The sequence below is a fragment of the Marmota monax genome, unplaced genomic scaffold (genome assembly GCF_021218885.2).
Source record: "Marmota monax isolate L192 unplaced genomic scaffold, Marmota_monax_Labrador192_F-V1.1 WCK01_AAM20220418_F8-fsc00203, whole genome shotgun sequence".
NCBI classification, from domain to species: Eukaryota; Metazoa; Chordata; class Mammalia; order Rodentia; family Sciuridae; genus Marmota; species Marmota monax.
This window is the reverse complement of record NW_026694787.1, coordinates 1314019-1337387: the sequence shown is the minus strand read 5'-3', so window position 1 is coordinate 1337387 and position 23369 is coordinate 1314019. Positions and strand designations below refer to the sequence as shown.

Genomic DNA, 23369 nt, shown 5'->3' with positions numbered 1-23369 from the left:
TGGTTCCCAAAGAGCATGTAATACATTAATACAGGAAAAAAGCCTTTAAATCATGTATGTAGCAATTATAGAAGTTACACATTTTAAATGCATAATACAGGTAATGATGGCTCTGTATTTATTTATTTTTTTGGTACGGGGGTTGAACTCAGGGTCTTGCCACCACTGAGCCACATCCCCAGCCCTATTTTGTACTGTATTTAGAGACAGGGCTCACTGAGTTGCCTAGCACCTCATTTTTGCTGAGGCTAGTTTTGAACTCACAATCCCGCCTCAGCCTCCCAAGCCACTGGGATTACAGATGTATGCCACTGTGCCTGGTTATGGCTCTGCTCTTAACAAAATAAAAATTCTTCTAATCCATAAAAAAATTTCTTTTCTGCTCTGGAAATTGAACCCAGGACTCCCATATACTAGGTAAGCACTCCATCATTGAGTTATATTCACAGCCTTGTGGAAAAAAAATTATTTGCAGTACTGGGGATGGAACATAGGGGTACTATACCACTCAGTTACATCCCCAACCCTTTTATTTCTTTTTAATTTTTTTTTGTGGTGCTGGGGATTGAACCCAGGGCCTTATTCATGCGAGGCAAGCCACTATACCAACTGAGCTATATTCCCAGCCCTCTTTTTTAATTTTTGAGACAGGTTCTTGCCGTTTCCCAGGGTAGCCACAAACTTGTTATCCTCCTGTTTGAGTCTCCTGAGTCACTGGGATTAAAGGCCTGTGCTACCACACCTGGCACATCAAAATTCATATATAGGGATTCCTCTTGACAATTTTGTTGATACAATTATTCACTGATGAAAGGTCTTTTCTGTATCTGAAAACAGCATATTAATCTCATTGCTGGGCAGAACAATTTAAAACACTAATACTGAAGAATCTTATTAACAAATATTTAATGTATCTCCACTCCCTACCTTTTTCTAAATCAAATTCTCACATATTCTAAAATTTGAGGAATACATTTCTCAGGTGTATTATTGAATACCTTTATTTTCCAAATTATTTTTGGTTATCATTTTTTTTAAATATTTTTTTTAATTGTAGATGGACAATACCTTCATTTCATTCGTTCATCTTTATGTGGTGCTGGGGATTAAACCCAGTGCCTCACTCATGCTAGGTAAGTACTTTATCACTGAGCCACAACCCCAACCCCATATTTTTGGTTATCTTTAAAACAGTGTGGGATTTATAAAAAATAGAGCCTGCTCTAAATAACTCACAGTCATGCTATAACACAGCTAATACTAGACTACCAATATCTATATCAGTATCTACTCATTTTGATCATTACATTCATGATCTTTAAAAAAAAAACATTTATTTTTTAGTTGTAGTTGGACACAATACCAATACCATTTATTTATTTATTTATTATGTGGTGCTGAAGATCGAACCCAGGGCCTCACATGGGCTAGGTAAGTGCTCTACAACTGAGCCACAACCCCAGCCCCATTCATGATCTTTTTGTTCCAAGCCTTTAAGTAGACCAACTAAATAGCCTGAATTACGTTACCCATTCCTTAACAGCTTTTTTTTTTTTTTGTATTACTGGGGATTGAACCGGGGCACTTCACCACTGAGCTACTTTCTCAGACAGTATTATTTTTAATTTTGAGACAGGGTCTCACTAAATTGCTGAGGCTGGCCTTGAACTTGCCATTCTCTTGCCTCAGTCACCCAGAGAGAAAAGTATTCTTAATCAAGGTGGTCTTAAGGTGGACTGCTGCTAAAATGTTAAAGGTAATCAGAAATTATTAATATTTTTGGACAGAAATAAATTCTAATTAGATTAGGATTTATCTGATATTTATTCATCTTAAGATTCTCTAATCAAGCACCTTTGTTCTAATCTATTAAAAAATTCTCTTTGTAGATTCCACCTTTATTCAACAGTATTTTGAAAGCACATTCTTAACACTTTTCAGCACTTCTTAGCTTGCAGAATACTCTCACAAGCATCTGTAATAATCACGACAATTTTGGGAGACAGGCCTACTAAACAATGTCTGTTTTATAGCTACCCAAATTAGGGCTTAGAGAAGTTAAACAATTTGCCTGGTGTCATAGTGCAAGTATTGGGACAAGATCTGGGTCAGCCATCCAGTCCCGGACTTCTGCTTAGGGTGCTCTTTATTTGTTCCCTTTGGCTGATGACCAGCCACACTAAGCATGAGCACCAACAGTCCCAGCTGACATCCAACCTTCTTCCACTAGAGTATTTCTGACCTTTCTCACTGCTCCATGAAGCTATTCTAGGCTCTGACAGGTCATCCTTGTTTCCTTGGCTTACATTGGCCTTTAAGGATGAGTAAGAAAGGAGACACCCTATTTTTAATGTTTTCTATTTATAGTAAGGTATTTAAGCTACTTCTAAAGAAAAAAGGGAGAAGCATGCTAATTCCTAGGAACTTAAATACTGTGTTCCCTAAAATCTACTCTATAAAATAAGCTCATCTATTGGGTTTATTGAGCAGCATGATAATATAATTTAATACCAGATATTATGTGTTTGACCTCATATCATTTAATTCTCACTACTATTCCATGAGGTCAGCACTATTACTCACTTGTTACTTCTTTCCAGAATTATGTGCTAGGTACTGTGCTATTGGTTCAATATATTACCCCTGCACTCATGGATTATATAGTCTAGTAGGGAAAATAGCCAATAAATAAATCATTATACAAAAGAAAAACTGCAATTGTGCTAATGATTCTGGGGCATATAATGATCTGAGAGGATATAATGGGAATATGACCTAGACAGGATGGCAGAGAAATCTTTGAGATCTTTGAGCTCACAAGCAGGAGAGGAGCTAACCAGTTAAGGAAGGAGTGGAAGGGGCAGGATGTTTCAGGCAGAGAATAAATGGAATAAGGAAAGGCTTTATATTGGGATGGAGTCACAGAGTGAAGAGCATATAAATGGATGTTCTAGAGATTGCTAGTGATCAGACTGAGGGATTCCTTACCCATCTTAAGATTTGTCCTTATCAAAACAAAAGGAGGCTACTGAAGGGTTAAGAGGGTAGAATGTAAGACTAGCTCATGCTAGCTGTCACATAAATAACAGACTGAGGCAAGAATAAATTTGGGAAGACCTAGTTAGAAGATTCCTTCAATAATAAACCAGGGAGAAGTAATAGTAGCATAATCTGGAGAGGTGAATGCCTCTCAGTGCAGAAGACTAGCATGATTTGAGAAATCTTTACTAAATCAACTGGACTTGGTGACAGATCAGATTGGCTAGGGTGTTATGTGTTTGTGTGCGTGCATGCATGCATGCGCTGTGTAGAGAGACTTGAAAGAGATATCAAAAATGACCCCCCAAATGCCTCCCAAGATTCTGGCTTGCTTAACTGGATGCTATTCATAGTGACAGAGAAAAATGAAACAGGATAGGTTTGAGGGTAGGGGAAGATCATGAGTTTGGTCTTAGACATGATGAGTTTAAAGTGCCTTTGAGACATGCGAATGGAAAAAGTAAGCAGCTGTACAGAAGAGTTTAGAACTTGGAAGAACAATTTAGGTTGAGGATATAAATCTATCATGTCAGCAGTATGTGGGTTACAATTAAGATAATGTAATAGAGAAAATCAATTAGTAGGAGCTACAGAGGAAATGGCAGCTTAAAATCAAAACTGGAGGAACTTCAATACTTAATGACTAGAAGAAGAAAATAGGATTCCAAGACGTCAAGTAACTTGCTCAAGAACACACAGTAAGTAGGAGAAAAAATACTGAATACAAGTCTGGCTGACCTAGAGCCTAAACCTGCAACCATTATGCTCTGATGGCTATTTAGTCAATATTTGGATTAAAAGCATGATTTGGGTTTGAAAGAGGTTAACAACTGTAACAAATTACCCATGTTTGCCAAGCACTGTTAAGCACTCTCGCTAAAATACACAAGAGAGCTAAACTGGTGCAGTTCTGAAGGTTGCTAACAAGACATTTTCAAATGTTTCCTTATAGAGAGGCAGTAAGAAATTATTGCACTGTGAAAATTGAATGCAATCTCAGAAATTTTCTCTTGCTGAAAACCAGTCTAGATAGATAGAGTAGCAGTACTTTTAATGCTACTTCTCAAAATGGAGTACAAAAAGTTCCCGTGCACTTAATAAAAGTTCCCGTGCACAGGGAACAAGAACTATTTGAGGAAAACTGATAAAGAATGCTGCATCTTCTGAAGTAATTATTTGTTGACTTTGGGAAGCACATTTTAGATATTAAAAAACAAAGATGTTGTGGCTCAGTGGTACAGTGCTCATCTATCATGTGTGAGGCACTGGATTTGATCCTCAGCATCACATAAAGATAAATAAATAAAGGTATTGTGTCCATCTACAACTAAAAATATTTTAAAAAAACAACAAAGATGTTATTGAATAGAATGCAAATTAACATTCAAATTTTAAATGCATTACCTTCCAACCTCAACACAAGTACTCAGATGCCAGTGTATCAAGGGAATATTTTGTGATTTTTAATCATTCAAGAAGCACAGCTAGGCTGGGTGTGGTGGCACATGCCTGTCATTCCAGTGGTTTGGGAGGCTGAGGCAGAAAGATCACAATTTCAAAGCCAGCCTCTGCGACTTAGCGAGACCCTGTCTCCAAATAAAAAATAAAAATAAAAACAAACAAACAACAACAAAAACAGGCTGGGGATGTGGCTCAGGGGATGTGGCACCCTTGGGTTCAATCCCTGGTACCAAAAACAAACAAACAAACAAAAAAAAACCATAAAAAACACAACTGAAGAATATATATATATATACTAAAGAGTATAAATACTGCCAATTAACTAAGGTTTGCACAGTGCTTTTTTAAATTAGTTCTTTTTAGTTATACATTCAACAGATGAATGGATAAAGAAAATTTGCTATATATACATAATGGAGTATTACTCAGCCATAGAGAATGACATTATGGCATTTGCCGGTAAATGGACAGAATTGTTGATTATCATGCTAAGTGAAATAAGCTAGTCCCAGAAAGTCTAAGGTCAAATATTTTCTCTGATATGCAATGTACTTTTGACTGACTTTATTCATTTTTCCACAATGATAGTAAGAAATGTAAAAACACAGAAAGCACTGCTGGCATGGAGACTGGTAGCATTTCATAAAATATTTCCATTTCTATATGTATGAAATATACATAAATTACAAAAGTCAACTTTTTAATCCCAAAATCTTTTGATTAAAATTTTCATTCAGTTCCTTATAATTTTTTAACCTAAACCTTACTTCTTTCTCCAAGGTGTGTATAACACACACACACTTTAATTGATACATAATAATTGTATATATTTAAGGGTATACTGTGATAACTGATACAAGTATATAATGTGTAATGATCAGGGTAATTAGCATTTCCCTTTCCTTAAACTTGTATATAATTTGTGTTGGGGAAGCTTCAAACTCTTTTCTAGTTCTTAATAAAATAATAACAAATTACTGGTAACTATAGTCTTATTCCCACTATGTAACTGTATTTGGTCCCTATTATCCAAACTCCCTCTATTTCTCCCTATCCTTTCTAGCCTCTAGTGACCACTATTTTACTCTCTACTTCTATGAACTTTTTAAAAAGCACATATTTATAACTTACCTTTCCAAATGATCCCTGCCCTAATACTTTTAAAAGTTCAAACTGGGAAGGATCTGCTTTTTCATGTCCTTCCTTTACATGATGTGTGATGGCAATTTCCTTGATGCTGCCTTCTTCCTGTTGAAGTAAATATAATATAGAAAAAACAGTCAGTCCAAGCTACTTTTTTTTCCTCCCACCAGAAACCAAGTAATCTTAATTTAGCCCAACATTAGAAATCTTCAAGTTAACATACAAAAACTACCCTTTACTGATCTATGAAGTGAATAGAAAACACAGACCAAGCAAATATCTAGAGATAGAATTATACCAGTCAACTACATGGGCCAATTTAACATTAGTGATGAGTATTTCCAAGTTTTAATTCTCCCTAATGGAGATAATTCAAATAGTTGTAAGGCAGGGAAGAGGGTGAAGAAATCTGAAATGGATTGATTACAGTAAATATTGTACTCTGGCATGTGATTGTACTAGGCAGAACAAAGGCTATATACAAAAATCCCTGTTTACTAGAGAGAAGGGTTAAAAAATATTCCAGGGTAAACATGGATACCCTTAATAAAGTTGTTTAAGAAAGTACACTGAAGTTTTATTTGTTTGAAATATCTAAGTTACTTCCCTTTCTAGAATAAACTGGGGTCTGACGGGGATAAAGAAGTAACTCTAAACTGAAAAATTCGAAGAAAAGATTTAACAATTGGATGGAGGATTAGTCACTGAAAAAAAAAAAAGACTATTCTGCATAACAAAAGTCTTAAAATGTCTTTGGATTTTAAAAGACAGTCAACACTTCAGTATATCTAAGGAAAGGTATCAGAAAGGGAGAAGTGTACATTATAACAAAAATGACAACATAAAACCAAACCTAACAGAAACATAAGCCTGTCAAATAAAGGCTACCATATCTATTTGACTATAATCTTATTTTTTCTGGATCCATAAATACTATTAGAAGAATCTAAATGTGCTATACAAATAATTATTTTTATTACTATAGTATGCCAAACAAATGTTTGAGCTCAATTTACATTTATTCTTTCACTCCCCTCTCTTTGTTGGGGATTACATCCAGGGGTACTCCATCTATTGAACTATATCCCCAGACCTTTTTGTTTTTTATTTTGGGACAGAGTCTTGCTAAATTTCTTAAGGCCTTGATAAGTTGCTGAGGTTGGCCTTGAACTTGAGATGCTCCTGCCTCAACCTCCAGAGTCACTGGGATTACAGGCATGTGCCACTGCACCTGGCTTCTATTTACACTTTGAGATATCCATTGGATGTTGGCAATGTAAACAATTGCAAAGATTTCTCAAAAATACTAGGATATCCTAATGTGGCAGCTTCTGAAAATGAGTTCTAAAAGGAAAAAGCAGCTCCCAGAAGAGGATAAAAAGGAATCCAAACCTACTGTTTTACTTTCTAAGACAGAGGCTGTAGTTAGTAGGTTTTCCTACTACTTATGCAGCCTAACTAATCATTTTCGATTCCTCTGGAATTTATGTAACAACAACATCAAAAATCAATCTCCTAATATTGGGGGGTTTTTTTAACAGTTTTAAAAAAATATTTATTTATTTATTTTTTTTTGGTGTAGATGGACACAACACAATGCCATTATTTTTATGTGGTGCTGAGGATCAAACCTGGGTCCCGCCCCTGCTAGGCGAGCGCTCTACTACCACTGAGCCACAATCCCAGCCCTTGGTTTGGTTCTTTACTTTGTAATTTCACTTGCATTGTCTCCATTAATTCTCACAAAAAACCTACATAGCAGGTATTAGGGTAGAACCAAACATTAGCAGATTCTAAGATGCTACCATTTTTGTGGGCATTTTTCTCTTCATCAAAGTACAAGGGCTTAGAGTAATAGCTGTTAGCAGATATAATAGGAAAGACAGGAAGCAAATTACCAAATTAAAAAAAAAATCTTTCAAAGAACAATATATGTAGGATTGATTAAGTAAGATATAGATTGAAATCCAGCACATACTTAAGCACCTACCTCATGTCAAGCCTGTTTTAGGTGCTTTTTTTCATTTTTTAAGTCTCATTAATGCTTTACAACAAATATTTGACCACATATTAGTGGGTTTTTTTGACAGTTTTTTTTTATTGGTTGTTCAAAACATTACAAAGCTCATGATATATCATCTTTCATACATTTGACTCAATTGCGTTATGAACTCCCATTTTTACCCCAAATACAAATTGCAGAATCACATCGGTTACACACTCACATTTTTACATAATGGCATATTAGTGACTGTTGTATTCTGCTACTTTTCCTATCCCCTACTATCCCCCCTCCCCTCCCCTCCCATCTTCGCTCTCTACCTCATCTGCTGTTGTTCAATTCTCTCCCTTGTTTCCCCACCCCCTTTCTCCTCACAACCTCTTATATGTAATTTTGTGTACCATTGAGGGTCTCCTACCATTTCCATATGCTTTCCCTTCTCTCTCCCTTTCTCTCCCCCCACTCGTCTTTGTTTAATGTTAATCTTTTCCTCATGCTCTTCCTCCCTGTTCTGTTCTTAGTTGCTCTCTTTATATCAAAGAAGACATTTGGCATTTGTTTTTTAAGGATTGGCTAGCTTTGCTTAGCATAATCTGCTCTAATGCCATCCATTTCCCTGCAAATTCTATGATTTTGTCATTTTTTAGTGCTGCGTAATACTCCATTGTGTATAGATGCCACATTTTTTTAATCCATTCGTCTATTGAAGGGCATCTAGGTTGGTTCCACAGTCTAGCTATTGTGAATAAACAATAAACAATAAACAAGAATAAACAAATGGGACTTACTTAAACTAAGAAGTTTTTTCTCAGCAAGAGAAACAATAAGAGAGATAAATAGAGAGCCTACATCCTGGGAACAAATTTTTACCCCTCACACTTCAGATAGAGCCCTAATATCCAGAATATACAAAGAACTCAAAAAATTAAACAATAAGATAACAAATAACCCAATCAACAAATGGGCCAAGGACCTGAACAGACACTTCACAGAGGAGGACATACAATCAATCAACAAGTACATGAAAAAATGCTCACCATCTCTAGCAGTCAGAGAAATGCAAATCAAAACCACCCTAAGATATCATCTCATTCCAGTAAGATTGGCAGCCATTATGAAGTCAAACAACAATAAGTGTTGGTGAGGATGTGGGGAAAAGGGTACACTAGTACACTGCTGGTGGGTCTGCAAATTGGTGAGGCCAATTTGGAAAGCAGTATGGAGATTCCTGGGAAAGCTGGGAATGGATCCACCATTTGACCCAGCTATCGCCCTTCTCGGACTATTCCCTGAGGATCTTAAAAGAGCGTACTATAGGGATACTGCCACATCAATGATCATAGCGGCACAATTCACATATTAGTGTTTTTAAAAAAATATTTTTGTTGATGTACCTTTATTTATTTATTTATTTATATGTGGTGCGGAGGATCGAACCCAGTGCCTTACACATGCTAGGCAAATGCTCTGCCACTGAGCTACAACCCCAGCCCCTCATATTAATGTTTTTGAGGGCTGATAACAAAGCAAGCAAAAACATTTCAGAATTCTCTACGTACTCTCCTATTTACCACTAGAAATTTTATCAAGATCTTTGAAAGGCATAATGGTTGAATACTCCATAGTCTGCAGTTTAAAGAGATTAAGTGAGGTCTAAAGATCATAAGCCAGGAAGTGTCACACTAAAGGCTCAAGTTCAGGTCTTCTGACTTCAAAAACAAGGCCCTTATCATTACACCACTCTGAGACTCTCTGAAGCTTTTGGTGGTTTACCATCCCAAGATCAATGACAGGAACCTATAGACTTATACCCCTGGTCTTTGTAACTAGCCAATTATCTCTTGGTTTAGTTATCTCAGTTGCTTAAAGAAGTGGTGTTTGAACATTTGACAGCACATTCATAGTACAAAATACTAGCATAATCCAATATTTGAATAATTAGTGGTTTATAAATTATATACATGTAAAGAAGTTCTTTCTTTTCTCTACCCAGAAATATTATTACAATATTAATACAATATTATTGTATTACATTTTACATACTTGACTCATGAGCCAAGTTCATGGGCTGGATTCCAGCATGTGACACTTAGCCTCCAATGATAAAAACAACAACAAAAACAAAAACTATCCAAGAGCTTAACTGGAATACAGCAACCATTTATGCCCATAAATTAGAAGGGCATGAAGAACTATACTCTGTAACATTTCATGTTTTACCCCTTTTCTTTCTTGGGAAAGTGGGATGCAATTTATCAGGTCACAATATTTTTTCACTTGATATATTGTAGCAAATGCCTATCACAATCGTCTTCACAAATAAAGATGCAACACCTGTAAGAAGGAATAACTCCTGAATTATGAACATTCTGCATATTGTAGCAGTCATACAGGATCAAGGTAGTGTGAGCTGCTATCAAGCTGTGAGTCTCAAAATAAAGAGCAGTTACTACTCTCATCTTTAATGACTACCCTTTCTTTCCTCCCATGTAAAATAAATTACTAAAAAATGTACTCTTCCTTTGATCCCTTCATTCAATAAACATATATTGAAATACCAACTATGTATCAAGCATGGTACTGGGGATACATTTTCTTAATTATTTTTCTATTTCCAATAGTATCATCCATGTATAAGCCTTTCAATATCTTTCATGTAGAAATCTGAAACTAGTGTGATAAATCATTAATACCCCTTTTATGCCTGTGTCCACTCCAGTACATCTTCTTGACAAATTCATTTTCTAAAAGTATACAGCTCCAGTCATGTGAACAGGTTACTCAAAAATTCCTCCAATTTTCCCACATTAAAAGCACTGCTTCATGTGGCATAAAAGGCCTTCTATAATATAGTGTCAATCTACTTCTCTGGTATTATCTTTCAACATTCCTTACATATAGCCTTTTGTCAACCTGAGTTATTTCCTGTTCCTTAAACTTTGTTTTTAAATTGAAAACAATACGTCCACATAGGCAACAGATCAAAAAGTGGCAGAATAGCTTAGGATAAAAAGCATCCTCTTTGCCTAGATTCTCAAAACAATTAATATGGCATTTACTTTGATAATTCATTAATTTATTAACCTTAAGACAATGTCTATTAACTTAAAAATGAGAAAAATTTAAGGTTCATTTTCATTATGTCCCATCCTCTCATCATCTTCCTCCCCATTGTTAAGATAGTAACTTCTGGGCACTGTGGCACATGCCTACAATCCCAGAGGCTCGGGAGGCTGAGGCAGGAGGATCGTGAGTTCAAAGCCAGCCTCAGCAACTAAGTGAGGCCCTCAACAATCTAGTGAGATCCTGCTTCAAAAATAAAAATTAAAAAAGGGTTAGAGATGTGTCTCAGTGATGGCGTGCCCCTGTGTTCAATCTTCCCCCTCCCAAAAAAAAGTTATATTAATTTCACATAAACTTCTTACTTTTTCTCCTAGTTTTGGATAGAATCCTAATTCCTCACTTTTTAAAAGGAAGTTAACAGTGCTCATTCTTTCTCCAATTTCCCCCACCTGCTGCTAACTATATTTTTTACATTTTTATTAATATTAAGGCTATTAAGAAAATGAATGTTCTCTTCTGCAAGTGCAACTAATACTTCATGCTCTTGCCACAGCCTGATTCTGAATTCAAAAGCCTATAGGGACATCCATACTACCATAATAATACATTGTTCAACTGTAGGCTAAGTAATATATTAAATTTCCTTTTATCTGGGCCCATAGCAATGATTCCCAGGTCAATCAAAGGAGACTTAAACAATAACACTCCATCAATGCTTAAATTCATGATAAATTTTACTTTCTTATTTGGACCCTGAATTTCTTATAAGCAGTTTTCTACTTTTCCTGTTTCTAATAGGTCCTCTAACATTCTTGAGTGGAGAGAGAAGTTAATTATTTTTAATTTTTAGCCCTTAACCATACTACTGCCCAGTCTTCTCAGAGACCTTTCCTATACTGGAGACCTTCCTTACCCTCCCACCAGGATGGGCGGGGTTCTTCCAGGCCTGCTACATAGCAGTGTTTTTCTGGCTGAATGAACTATTTGCAATTTCCTATTAAAAATATCCCCTTATAATTTCCTAAGAATGATGGTGTGGAAGAAAACTTTCTGAACTGTGCATATCTATAAATGTCTTTGTCTTCATATATGTATAGTTTGGCTTGGTATCAAAATTTAAAATAAAAATAATCTTGCCTCAAAACTTTGATGCCACTGGTCTACTGCTTTCTAGTACACAGTGCTGCCATGAAATAAATGGATGTGAACCTGGTCACACTTTTGGGGGAGGTGACCTGGTTTTCTTTTTGGAAGCTTAAGGATTTCTCTGTCCTTGTTTTTTCTGAAAGTCCATGATTTGAGATAAATAAGGGTCTTCTTTTCTTAAGAATGCTAGATGTTTGGTGAATTTTTATCATATAAAGAGTTAAATTCTTTACCTCTGAAGAATTCTAACACTTCTTTGATAATTTCCTTCCATTCATTCTTGAGGGCTTCTCTTTTTTGAGACTCCTCTATTAGTTGAATATTGTTTTATGTCTAGAATTGAACCCTTTATGCTTCTTATCTTTTTTTCTCCTGTTTTATGTCTCCAGTTTAATGGAGATTTCATTGACTTGACCTTTCAGAATACAAACTAGAATAATGTATATTTATATGTGTATGTATATGTTTATGTGTGTTTATACATAAATACTAGGGATTGAACCCAGGGGTGCTTTACCACTGAGGTACATCCCCAGACACTTTATTTCTTATTGAGACAGGGTCTCATTAAGTTGCTGAGGCTGGCCTCAGCCTCCTGAGTTACTGGGATTACTGGTATGCACCACCTTGCCCAGAAAAAAATATTTATCTCTAAATTGGGGCACAAAGAGTACAGAAAATTTTTCTGCAGATGGAAAGGAAAGATCAATGCCTATGGCAAGTTTGACAATGGCTGATTTCCAAAAAATTGCCACTGTTTTGACTATGTTTCCCATTCCAAATTTAAATTTTATAAGACATAAATTCTTACTACTCATATCAGCACACTTTTTCTAGCTACTTTTATATATATGCAAAGCTGAAGTTGTATAATAGGCAAAATATTCTTGGTTGATCTCTCAATGCCCAGGTTGTACTTAATGCTACCAACTCATGGGGCCATGGATATTTCTGAAATGATCTACAGTTCAACTAGGTCATAAACTAATGTTCGGGCAATCTTGGGCAACAGGTTATAAAGCAACGATGTATTCTTCTAGCTTATACCATGATTCAGAGAGGAGTATCAAATAAGGCACCAATAAACCTAGAACAGACTGACATGTGCATGTGAAAAACACATCTTATGTTACTAAACTACCTGTTACTGAACTAAATCACACAAAAATATAAAACTACAGTCCAATGGTTTGTGAAACTGCAGTTTTGCCTACCTGTCCATTTGTTACCATTAAAAACATTACTTTGTGCATTTAAAACAGTTATAAATTCTATGTAGTAATTTTTTTACAAAGTATATGTTTATTTGATGAGCAAAGTTCTAACTGTAAGTAAAATGTTGAGGCTGGCAGTGAATCTACATAATCCTGTATTATTCTTCTATACTTCCCTCTGTTAAAGACATTTGTCACCCACAGCTTAAATAGTCTTTAAGGTTCACCTTTTAAATGGAGGGAAAAAAATAACCTAATATTTCCTTTTCAAGTTGTGAGGGAAAATTATAATTGATCCTAAAATGTAAAAAGGATTAAAGAAAAGAAACTGAAATTAATGATGTCTGTTTGAGTTATAAATATACTAATATTGTAACATGCTAACATTAAGGAAACAAACTGGGTGACATTAACTGATTTTAAAAAATGATTCAACATTTGGCATCATGCCCTGCCTTGTATACATAATTTCCTTTTTCCTCCCCTCCCTTGAGTCAGGAAGTATGTTCTTGAGGCATTTGTATTTTCTAAATTGTTTTGAATGCCAGAAAATATTATTAAAGATTGAAGTAAAATATTTAAATGTTCCTTGGTAAAAGTCAAGAAAAAAATCTTTTTCTAACATAAATATGTAACCATTTTTGGTATAACATAAAAATGACATTAAAAATGAAAAATGCATACTTTGCTCCTTAAAGTTAATTTCAAAGTAATGGAAGCATCAAGATCTCTATAGATACCTGTAATTCTATGATAGGCCTTTGAAAAAGGCAGGTTAACTTCCTTTTTAGATGATCAAGATAAAAATTTTTTGGTTTTAATATAAAATTAGGCTGGTTAAAGACATGGTAAGAGCACATTTTAATTTATTCTAGATTATAATTTGATCAAATTCATTTTACTTCATCTGCTAATGGAATGATAAGCGTGCTTAGCATTTTTTATTTAACAAAATTCTTTAACAGAGTGTTATAAGCCAGCTTCTTACATGTTTGGGAAAAAAATATTGCTGGTTCTCCAGACTTACATTCTCAATCAGTGCCATGAGGAGCAGTTTTCTCCCAACTGAGAATCCCAATCAGCAAATTTAATGTTTTTTTTAAAGAGCAGCAGAATAGCACAATTCTCATGGCAAAATATCAAGTTGATTTTGACAGAATTTTAGATTTTAATACAATGCAAATTACTATCCACTAAGCCCATTTTAACAAAGTAATTGTTTGAAAATTGTGTCTACTTTTAGTCAGATAAAATTACTTGCTTAAGGTTACTTCAATGTGGAGCTTAACTTTCAAGTTTTTACAAGAATGAATTTCAACAAAAAACTGATTTTAAGTTCTTAGCTGCTTAAAATAGCACTCTCCTATCTGCCAAAATATTCCTTACATAATAATAATAATCTCCTACATATTAGTAAATTTGTAATTCTGTTCATTACTGGTTTAAAAATGAGAATTAAGTCATTTGTTTTATTAAACAAAATTACAAAAACCAGCAAGATAAAAATTATTCCAGCACAAAAAGCCAATGTGAAAATAAGTTGCCAAAATACATCAAGTTGAAATGTATTATACAATTGGCTTAGTTTTACTTAAAAAATATTATTAAGTTCTATCAACACTGGTTTTGAATTCTGAAGTTTCTTAAAAGAGCATATAAAATAACTATTTAATTAGCACAATTAGTTAGCTCAACTAAAACATTTTATTTTTTTTAAAGAAGTTGAACAAAGCTTACCTGTATAGAACGAACACGAAAAGACAAAAATTTGAACATGGCTACGAAACCATGTTGGTGATAAAGGAATTTCTGACGGTAAAACTTAAGTTAGAAAGGGAAGGCCAAGCCCCTGCAAAGTTTTCTCCTACCAGCTGTTCCGGCAATTAGAAAATTTCCTGTCAGGCGGGTCCTGAAAATGCTAGAAAAAGAGGCTGTACAGTTTTCCTGTGGTAAAAGAAAGAAAGAAACCTGCCGGCAGGGGGACTAATGTAGCTGATAGGTAGGGAGGCCAGAACAGGAAACCCAAATAGATTTGCTGATAGTCAAACCCTGTTGAAATGTTCTTTTCTTCTCATTCCTAGCAGTGCAGACAATTTTCATAACCAGTAAAATGAATGTTATTATTTTAGAATCCTGAGAAATGCCAGTATTTCTTAACTATATGACTCTTAAAAGCAACTGAAACTAGTCACCACTATTAAAATAATAAAAGTCGCTGATGCGCATGTGGAATTTTACCCTTTGTAAAGTTTATACACATACTCAAGACATGGCCTCAAGATGATTTTAAGGTTATATATAGACATGTCATGGGTGTTCCCTGTCAATAAGGAAGAGCTTTATAACTATGGGTAGGAAATGAAGACCACATGCAAAAATATTTAATTGTGATTTAAGTATAAATTCTTCCCATCTTAAATGAAAAAAAAAATATTTAAATTTACATTGGTTATAAACATCACTTATCAACCAAGTTAAAGACTTGAAGGATCATAGCTAAAACTCAATTTCCAGCTAACAAATCTTTCTTTTTCTTAAAAAGCTGATTCCTGTTATTAGTGAGAAAAAAGGAACACTTTGAAAGAAGTTTGAAAAAAAGAAGTCAACTTTGCATTTCATCCTTTAATTATAGAAGTTCTTCAAAGATATTTTCACCTTAGAAAAATATTTTCTTTAGTTGTAGATGGACACAATACCATTATTTATTTATTTTTTATGTGGTGCTGAGGATTGAACCCAGTGCCTCACACACGCCAGATGAGTGCTTTACAACTGAGCCACAACCCCAGCCAGAAAAATATTTTCTAAAGTCTGTTAATACCTAGAACATGATCATTACAAATAAAACACTAACTAAACATGGCACTAAAACAAAACAGCCCAAGGAACAGCACTTTAAGAGCGGCGGGGAAATGTTTTATTTAATGTAGAACCAACAAAAGGTGTTAATATACATAGCCTATGAGAATTCAATAAAGCCACTGAATTTTCAAAACCTGAAGAGACTGGAGAACACCAAGAACATGGGACTGAGGGTGTAGTTTTGTGGTATAGCATTTGTTCAGCATGAATGAGGCAGTGGGTTTGATCCACAGTACCCAAAACAAAACACCACACCAAAACTAAACAAATATTAAGGATAATCAGCTCACTTTATGAATGACGAAACTATCGTCCGATCTATAGCTGGAGCTCCATTCAGCACATTGATGGAGAAAACACTAAAGTGCCCATTATGTGCTATGGGTATTATATGAGAAGCCAGGGCTTTTCTTTTTCATTTTTGATATTGGGGATTGAAGCCAGGGGCACTCAACCACTGAGCCACATCTCCATCTTATTTTGTATTTTATTTAGAGACAGGGTCTCACTGAGTTGCTTAGCACCTCACTTTTGCTGAGGCTGGCTTTGAGACTCGTGATCATCCTGTCTCAGCCTCCCTAGCTGCTGGGATTACAGGCGTGCACCATCACGCCTGGCCAGGGCTTTTCTTGTTAAATAAAATCTTTATGGTGATTAAAAAAAAAAACCTGATCAACTAAAAATTATCCTATGTAATCAAAACATTAGAATCAACTTAAGTAAGTATCCAGGACAATTAATTCTTCCTGGACAATTGTGCACTACTCAGTTAAAAATGCACGCCTTGGACTGGGGTTATGGATCAGTGGTAGAGGGCTTGCCTAGCATGTGTGAGGCACTGAGTTTGAGTCTCAGCACCACATAAAAAATAAAGGTATTGTGTCCATCTACAACTAAAAAAAATTTTAAAATGCATGCCTCAATTTTTCAGCAAAGCACACAGTTTTTCATGAAAACAGAATTCTCCCATCTCTCAAAGGAATTACTAAAGCCTCCTTCTGATGCTCCAAAAGGGCAGCAAGGTTAGGACAACTACCTAATACATAACTTCAGTCTAAACATGAAGTGATTCTTAAGACTAAGTTAGGAATATGAAAATATCATGTTTTATATAATCAATTAAGGGGAGTATCTGTAAAGAGCAGTCATCAACTTTATTCAAGTCTGAAGAGGGGCAACCAAATAATACTTTTTAAAGAATTAGTTGAAATTGGCTTTAATTATGACTAATGCTCAGGTTAATAATTCATTTTGCTGTGTGTGCTTTTTTAACATTAGTCCTAAGAAAATGAAGCAATATTTCAGTTGCCATAACCTTAAGTCTCCCTAAACTGAAACAATATCTTAATTAAAAACTGTGATATTGCTGTATAAGACAAAAAGACAGGTTGGGGTTGCAGCTCAGAGGTAGAGCACTTGCCTAGCATGTGTGAGGCCCTGGGTTCAATCCTCAGCACCACATAAAGTAAAATAAAGAAACAAAATAAAGGTATTGTGTCCAACTATAACTAAAAAATAAAATATTAAAAAAAGACAAAAAGACAGAAAATAGTAAATGGTATTTTACATCATAGGGAGATGTTAGGATATACAGCTACCTGTCTGGAAAATGCAGAGAGAGCATAAAGAGAGCATAAAGGAAAGTAATACAGATCTGATTTAAAAATTTAAAAAACTTCATCACATTATAACTTATCACAGACCAACTGCTATAATTGGGTACAATTTACCTCCTAACTTAACATGAGCTCTGAAAATTTATTTGGTGCATCTCTTATGGGATTTGTTACTGTTTAAGCATATCCTACTCCCTGACCAGATTACTCTTGAGAATAGGCATCATACTTATTTCAGTATTCACAAAGTAGATAGTAAGAACTCAAATAATGTCTGCCTGAATAAATCATATGCTAAAATGTGAAATGGAAGCTACTTTGTGTGGTTGTGCACATAAAACAAGATATTATTTATACTTTTTTCTACCTCTAAACTAAATTTCTTAGAACTTATCTTTTTACGTTTCAGCTAATTTTCTTCATTTTTTTTCTATAGATTTTATCATTTACCTTTAAAGTAATATATGTCCATTATAGAAACAATAAGGATAAACAAAAAAGGATAAAAATAAAAGGAAAATATTCCCATCTGAGGTTCTCTCTAGTCTTTTTTTTATATGATTTTTGGGATCATCCTATACATATTATCACTTCTGTAAAGGGTGAGGTAGTAAATATTTTCAGCTTTGCAGGACATATGGTTTCTATGAACTCTGTCAATGCAGTGGGAAAACAATTTGGTGAGGTTGTGTTTTAATAAAGCTTCACTTACAAACACAGTTGGCAACTGGGGCATGGTGGTGTATGCCTGAAATCCCAGTGATTCAGGAGGCTGAGAGAGGAGGATCACAAGCTTGAGGCTAGCTTCTGTAACTCAGTGAGACTCTATCTCAAAATTAAAAGTAAAAAAGGGCTTGAGATGTAGCTCAGTAGTACAGTGCCCCTGGATTCAAGCTCCAGTATCAGAGTAAGAAATAAACCAGGTGGTAGACCAATGGGTATAGTTTGCTGACCTCTGTTCTATTATTAAATAAATTTCAATGCATTATTAAAACTGCCAAATACTACTACAGAATTCTGTTGGACATATGACCTTCTAAAACATTGTGATGTCCCATCTTTAGTGTACATCCATACTTATAATTTCTCCAGAGCAACCCTTTCTCTTGTCAGCATCCAGAAAAATCTTAAAACACAAATTAGACCAGATTATGCCCCTACTTCAAATTCTTTATGGCTTTCTATCATAGAAAAAGAACCCAAACTTCTCAGTCTGAAGTTTTAAGTAACCACTAACAAATGTTTTGTTGGTCCTGACTTAAGGAAAATACTCATGAAAGCATTCAGATGATATAAATACTTATAAATATAAAAGATATAAAAGAATAAATGTTCAGTTTTATAACTGTTTTTATCTATTACTATGGTCACCTATTTTTTCCTCCTTTAACCTACTGATTTGACAACTTACATGAATATACATTTCCTAATATTGACCTATACTTGTATTTCTGGAAAAAATCCATTGTTTTAATATAATTCTGTACTTTATTTATAATATAAGTATTTATATTTGTAAATATTAAGATTTTTGCAGTTTTACTCATTAATGGAGTTAGTGCACGGTTTCCTTTTCTGTGCTAACATTCAATTTCAAAGCTATACTAACTTTATAAAACAAACTAGATGCAATGCAAATTTTGTTTGTTGGGGAGTCAACTTAAAACCACAGGAGTGATCTATTTCTTGAAAGTTTACAAGGTTTCTAGTGATTTAAATTTCTCCCATGGTCATTGGTATAGTCAGTTTTTCTTGCCATTCTCAAATGAAATAATTTAAATTTTCCTTAAAAACCATATATTTCAAGCTGTGCATGGCGGCACACTCCTATAATCCCAGCTGCTCTGGAGGCTGAGGCAGCTTGGGCAGCTTGGGCAATTTAGGGAGACTCTGTCTCAAAATTTAAAAAAATTAAAAAGGCTGTGGATGTAGCTCAGTGGTAGAGCACCCCTTGGTTCAATCCCTAGTACCACAAAACAAACAGAACAAAAAAACCCCTCAAACCCCAAATAACCCAATCCCCCAGAAAAACACAACCACATATTTCAGCAAGACTTTCACATTAGTATACTGTTACACTTGTTATTTAGTTTTTGAAACTGATCTTCAGGAAGATTTCAAGCATACCCAAAAGTAGACAGACTAGTTTAACAATCCCTCGTGTGTCCAACATTCAGCTTTTATAACTTTCAACTCATGACCAATCTTTTCATATACTCACTTCCCTCTATTCTCATAATTATTTTGAAGCAAACACCAGACATTATATCATTTCATCTGTAAATATTTCAGTTGTTATGATGTTTTAATCTCCTTCCTATCTGTGGTTATATCCTGTTTTGCTTTCCTAATGTGGTACATTTGCTTCCCCCTCCCGCCACGCTGTTTTCTAATTAACTGATTTGGAATTTATATTGAACTTCTTCCTTTTGCTTTTTATAGGTTTACTTTGTAGTTTTTTTCTTTTGCTTTTTTTCAGAGTTCTTAATTACTTTATTTGAATTAATGAAGTTTTCTTTCAAAGAATAACTATCATATTAAGATAGTACTATATTCTAGGTACCATGTTTTACATGAAATTCTCTGTTAATTTCCACTATAGTAAGGAAGTACTATTATCCATACTACAAATGAAGATAATGAGGCTTAGAAAGAAGATAAATAGCCTGCTGCACAAGTCTTTACAGATTAGAAGAGGAAGTGGTATGATATTGGTAGAAATATAACCAAGCAATTCAATCTGAAGGAGAGTTCATGTGAATAGTCAGTAGCTGGCAAAATACCAGGAGGTGCTCAATCTTTTGATAAGATCCTGTAGCAAGAGGATTCAGTAAAATGTCTATAGCAGAGTTCCTAAAAAACTTTCTGCAATATGTACTTGTTGGTAGGACCCTAACCACAGTTAAATGCAACTATTAATCATCTTCATGACCCTGTGACAGCTGAATCCTTTTGGAGAAAAGAATCATCTCCCACAATAGAAAATTAAAATTGACATGTTCTTTAATTTGTTTTCAGTGTTGGGGATGAACCAAGGGCCTTATGCATGGTGGGTATGTACTTTATCAATGAGCTAAATCCCAAGCCCTGAACCTGCTTTCAACTGATTCCTTTGGATGAATGGAGAAGAAAAAAATCTGTATTTGTATGAATTACCCAGTTTTTCAAATACTAAAGGGTTTTAATATCTAAGGATTGCCATTTATGTGCAAGAGCTTCTCTAGCATACATATCAATAGCTAATGCAAAAAGTGCTAAGATTTTAAGGTTTTAAATCTGAGATGGAAAATAAATTTCATAAAGGTGATTAACTTGAATCAAATGGTAGTGGTTTCCTAGAGCACTGAGAAGGCTTTCTTCTAAGACCTTGTCTCTGAAAAGCATGCTGTGTTCCATTTTCAGTCTTTCCCATAGGCAAGAACACAGGGCAAGGGGCAGCAGCACCATTGTCCCAGATCAGAATCTTGCAGTAGACAGCAATATATTATTCTTCTCCTGTCCACACATTTTTCCTGCTTAACCTGAAATTCTTTTTACTTAGTCATACTTGTCTAAAAGAGTTAAATTAAAATATTCATTTAGGTAAAGGGGTTACAACTTTCCATATGCCCATATTTCAGGTTGACTCAGCCAACCATTCATATTTGAACATAATTTAATTAAATCACACCACTTTCTTTCCAAAGAGATGAGATCACTTAACCTAAAGAAATGGGTATTGTGATGAATACACAAGAGGCTAGGAGAAGTGAGTTTGAATTAGAGGCACCATATGAAGGAAGCAAGGCATGAAAAAAAAAAAGAATTTTTTAAAAGTTCTTAGGGGTGGAGAAAAGGGATACCAGGAAAGGAGAAAATAGCCCTGAAAGAAAGCCAAAAAACAGCAAAGGGAAGACTTACATGCTTGGAAATTCTGCCTACTACAAACATACCCTATTTATTGCCACCATACAGTGCTAATTATAATGCTACTTTTTTCAGAAATATTTTCCTAAGTGGTATATACTTAAATCTACTAGATTATTTTTCCCCAAGCTGAGTACTAAAATATAGTCTCAGCCAATGAGAGAACAGACAACATTCTATACAGTCAATAAGTATTATTAATGTATAATGCCAAAATTTTTCTCTGCCAGTGACGACCATATCATATTTTCCTGTGTTGAATAGCTATTGTCCTACTCTGCTAGTGTTTCTCTTTCTATTGTTTATTTTGTGCTTGAACTACAATGACTACAAGAGAGAATTAAGTATGTGTTAGACTCATAGCTATGAGTATCATTCTGGATGCTCAGATGCAAGTATAAAGCAGTTTGAGGGAAGTTTTAAGGAAATGGGGGGGAAAAGCAGCAGGTAAGCAGTAACTGGATTTTATGAAGGGCACCACACACATCACTGGAGCTTTATGGTTACTATATGAACAATAGGTAGAATAATAGTATGAGTGGAATATGGAAAAAAAAAAAAAAAAACTAGTGCTACCAGCCCAGCAGGACTTCAGGGGATTTGAAAAGAGCAGGACACTGCCTATGTCCTCCACAGAGACGCTATTAATTAATCTGGCTTTTAAGATCACCTGCACTCTCTTTTTAAACCAGTTTTACCACTACTGGTTGAATAACATTTATCCAAAATGCTTGGGCCAGAACTGTTTTGGATTAAAAAAAAAAAAAACAGGGTTGGGGTTGTGCCTTAGTGACAGAGGCACTGGGTTTGAGCCTCAGCACCACATAAAAATAAACAAAATAAAGATATTGTGTCCATGTATAACTAAAAAATATATAAAAAATTGAGAACATTTACAAATTCATAATGAGAAATCTTGGAGATGGGACACAAGTCTAAACCTCAAAATACAATATTTTTAGTGTACCTACAATTTTACTGCAGTCTGTCACATGAAGTCAGGTGTGGAATTTTCTACTTGTGGCACTGTTTGAGTACTCGGATAGTTTTGGATTTTAAAGCATTTTGTAATTTCAGATTAAGGATACTCATTCTGTACTAGTTTTAAAAATTTTTCTCTAATTCTTAACAATTATGCCCATGACTATGACATAAGAGCTATGAAAAAAAGAAATAAACAGAGGGGAGTCTTTAGTTCTAGCTACTCAAGAGGCTGAGACAGGAGGATTGCCTAAGCCCAAGAGTTTGGGGCCAGACTGGGCAAATACCAAATAGCATTTATCTTATTTATATATAAATGAATGAAAGAAGAATGAGAGGGTCAAAGGATCAAGTTAAGGGAAAACAACTCATTTCACAATTTTGCCTGACGGCTAGGCCTATTGTCAGCCAAAAAATTACTATCATCTTGGTTCCTAAGGGGGGATATTTGATCCCTGGTGAACAGTCTGAGAAAGCAAGACCAGCCTCTGGAAGGAAGAGGACAGGGAAATTAGCACTTATTAAGCTCTTACTTTGTGCTAGGTACTTATTTGTCTCCTTAAATTTTCAATCCTCAAAAGGAACTTTGCTGGTATTGCATCAACTGTTAAGATAACTATTTCCTCATTATGCAGGATATTGTTTTAATTCTTCTTTGATAACCAAGGGTACCTCAACAGTTAAGACTCCCTATTTCTTCAGCCTGGATCATGCAGAGCATGGATTCCTCTGGCCAGATGAGAAAGGATAGACAATTCTGGAGTTTAGGTAGCTGTCTTTTTTGTTGCTGTTCTTTTTAGGTATACATGACAGTAGAGTGTATTTTGACATATTATATATACATGGAGTATAACTCATTTTGAAGTGCTATAAGGGGCATTCTAACTTCTGCTATGGAGGCAGTCTCCCTCCCTAGTCTCACAAAAATCAGAAAAC

General features: G+C 34.9%; 1 protein-coding gene across 8 annotated transcripts in view; it reads right to left on the bottom strand.

Moving 5' to 3' along the window:
* The window catches only part of Rps6ka3 (ribosomal protein S6 kinase A3), a 122359-nt gene that overhangs the window by 62244 nt on the left and 36746 nt on the right, over positions 1-23369 (bottom strand). For 7 of the 8 annotated variants that reach the window (XM_046425828.2, XM_046425822.2, XM_046425821.2 and 4 more), the window contains one exon: positions 5632-5748. In XM_046425828.2, the coding sequence (XP_046281784.1) occupies positions 5632-5748 (117 nt within the window). Of the gene's footprint in view, positions 1-5631; positions 5749-14805; positions 15580-23369 lie in introns of those variants that run through there. The other variant, XM_046425830.2, reaches the window with a different exon arrangement.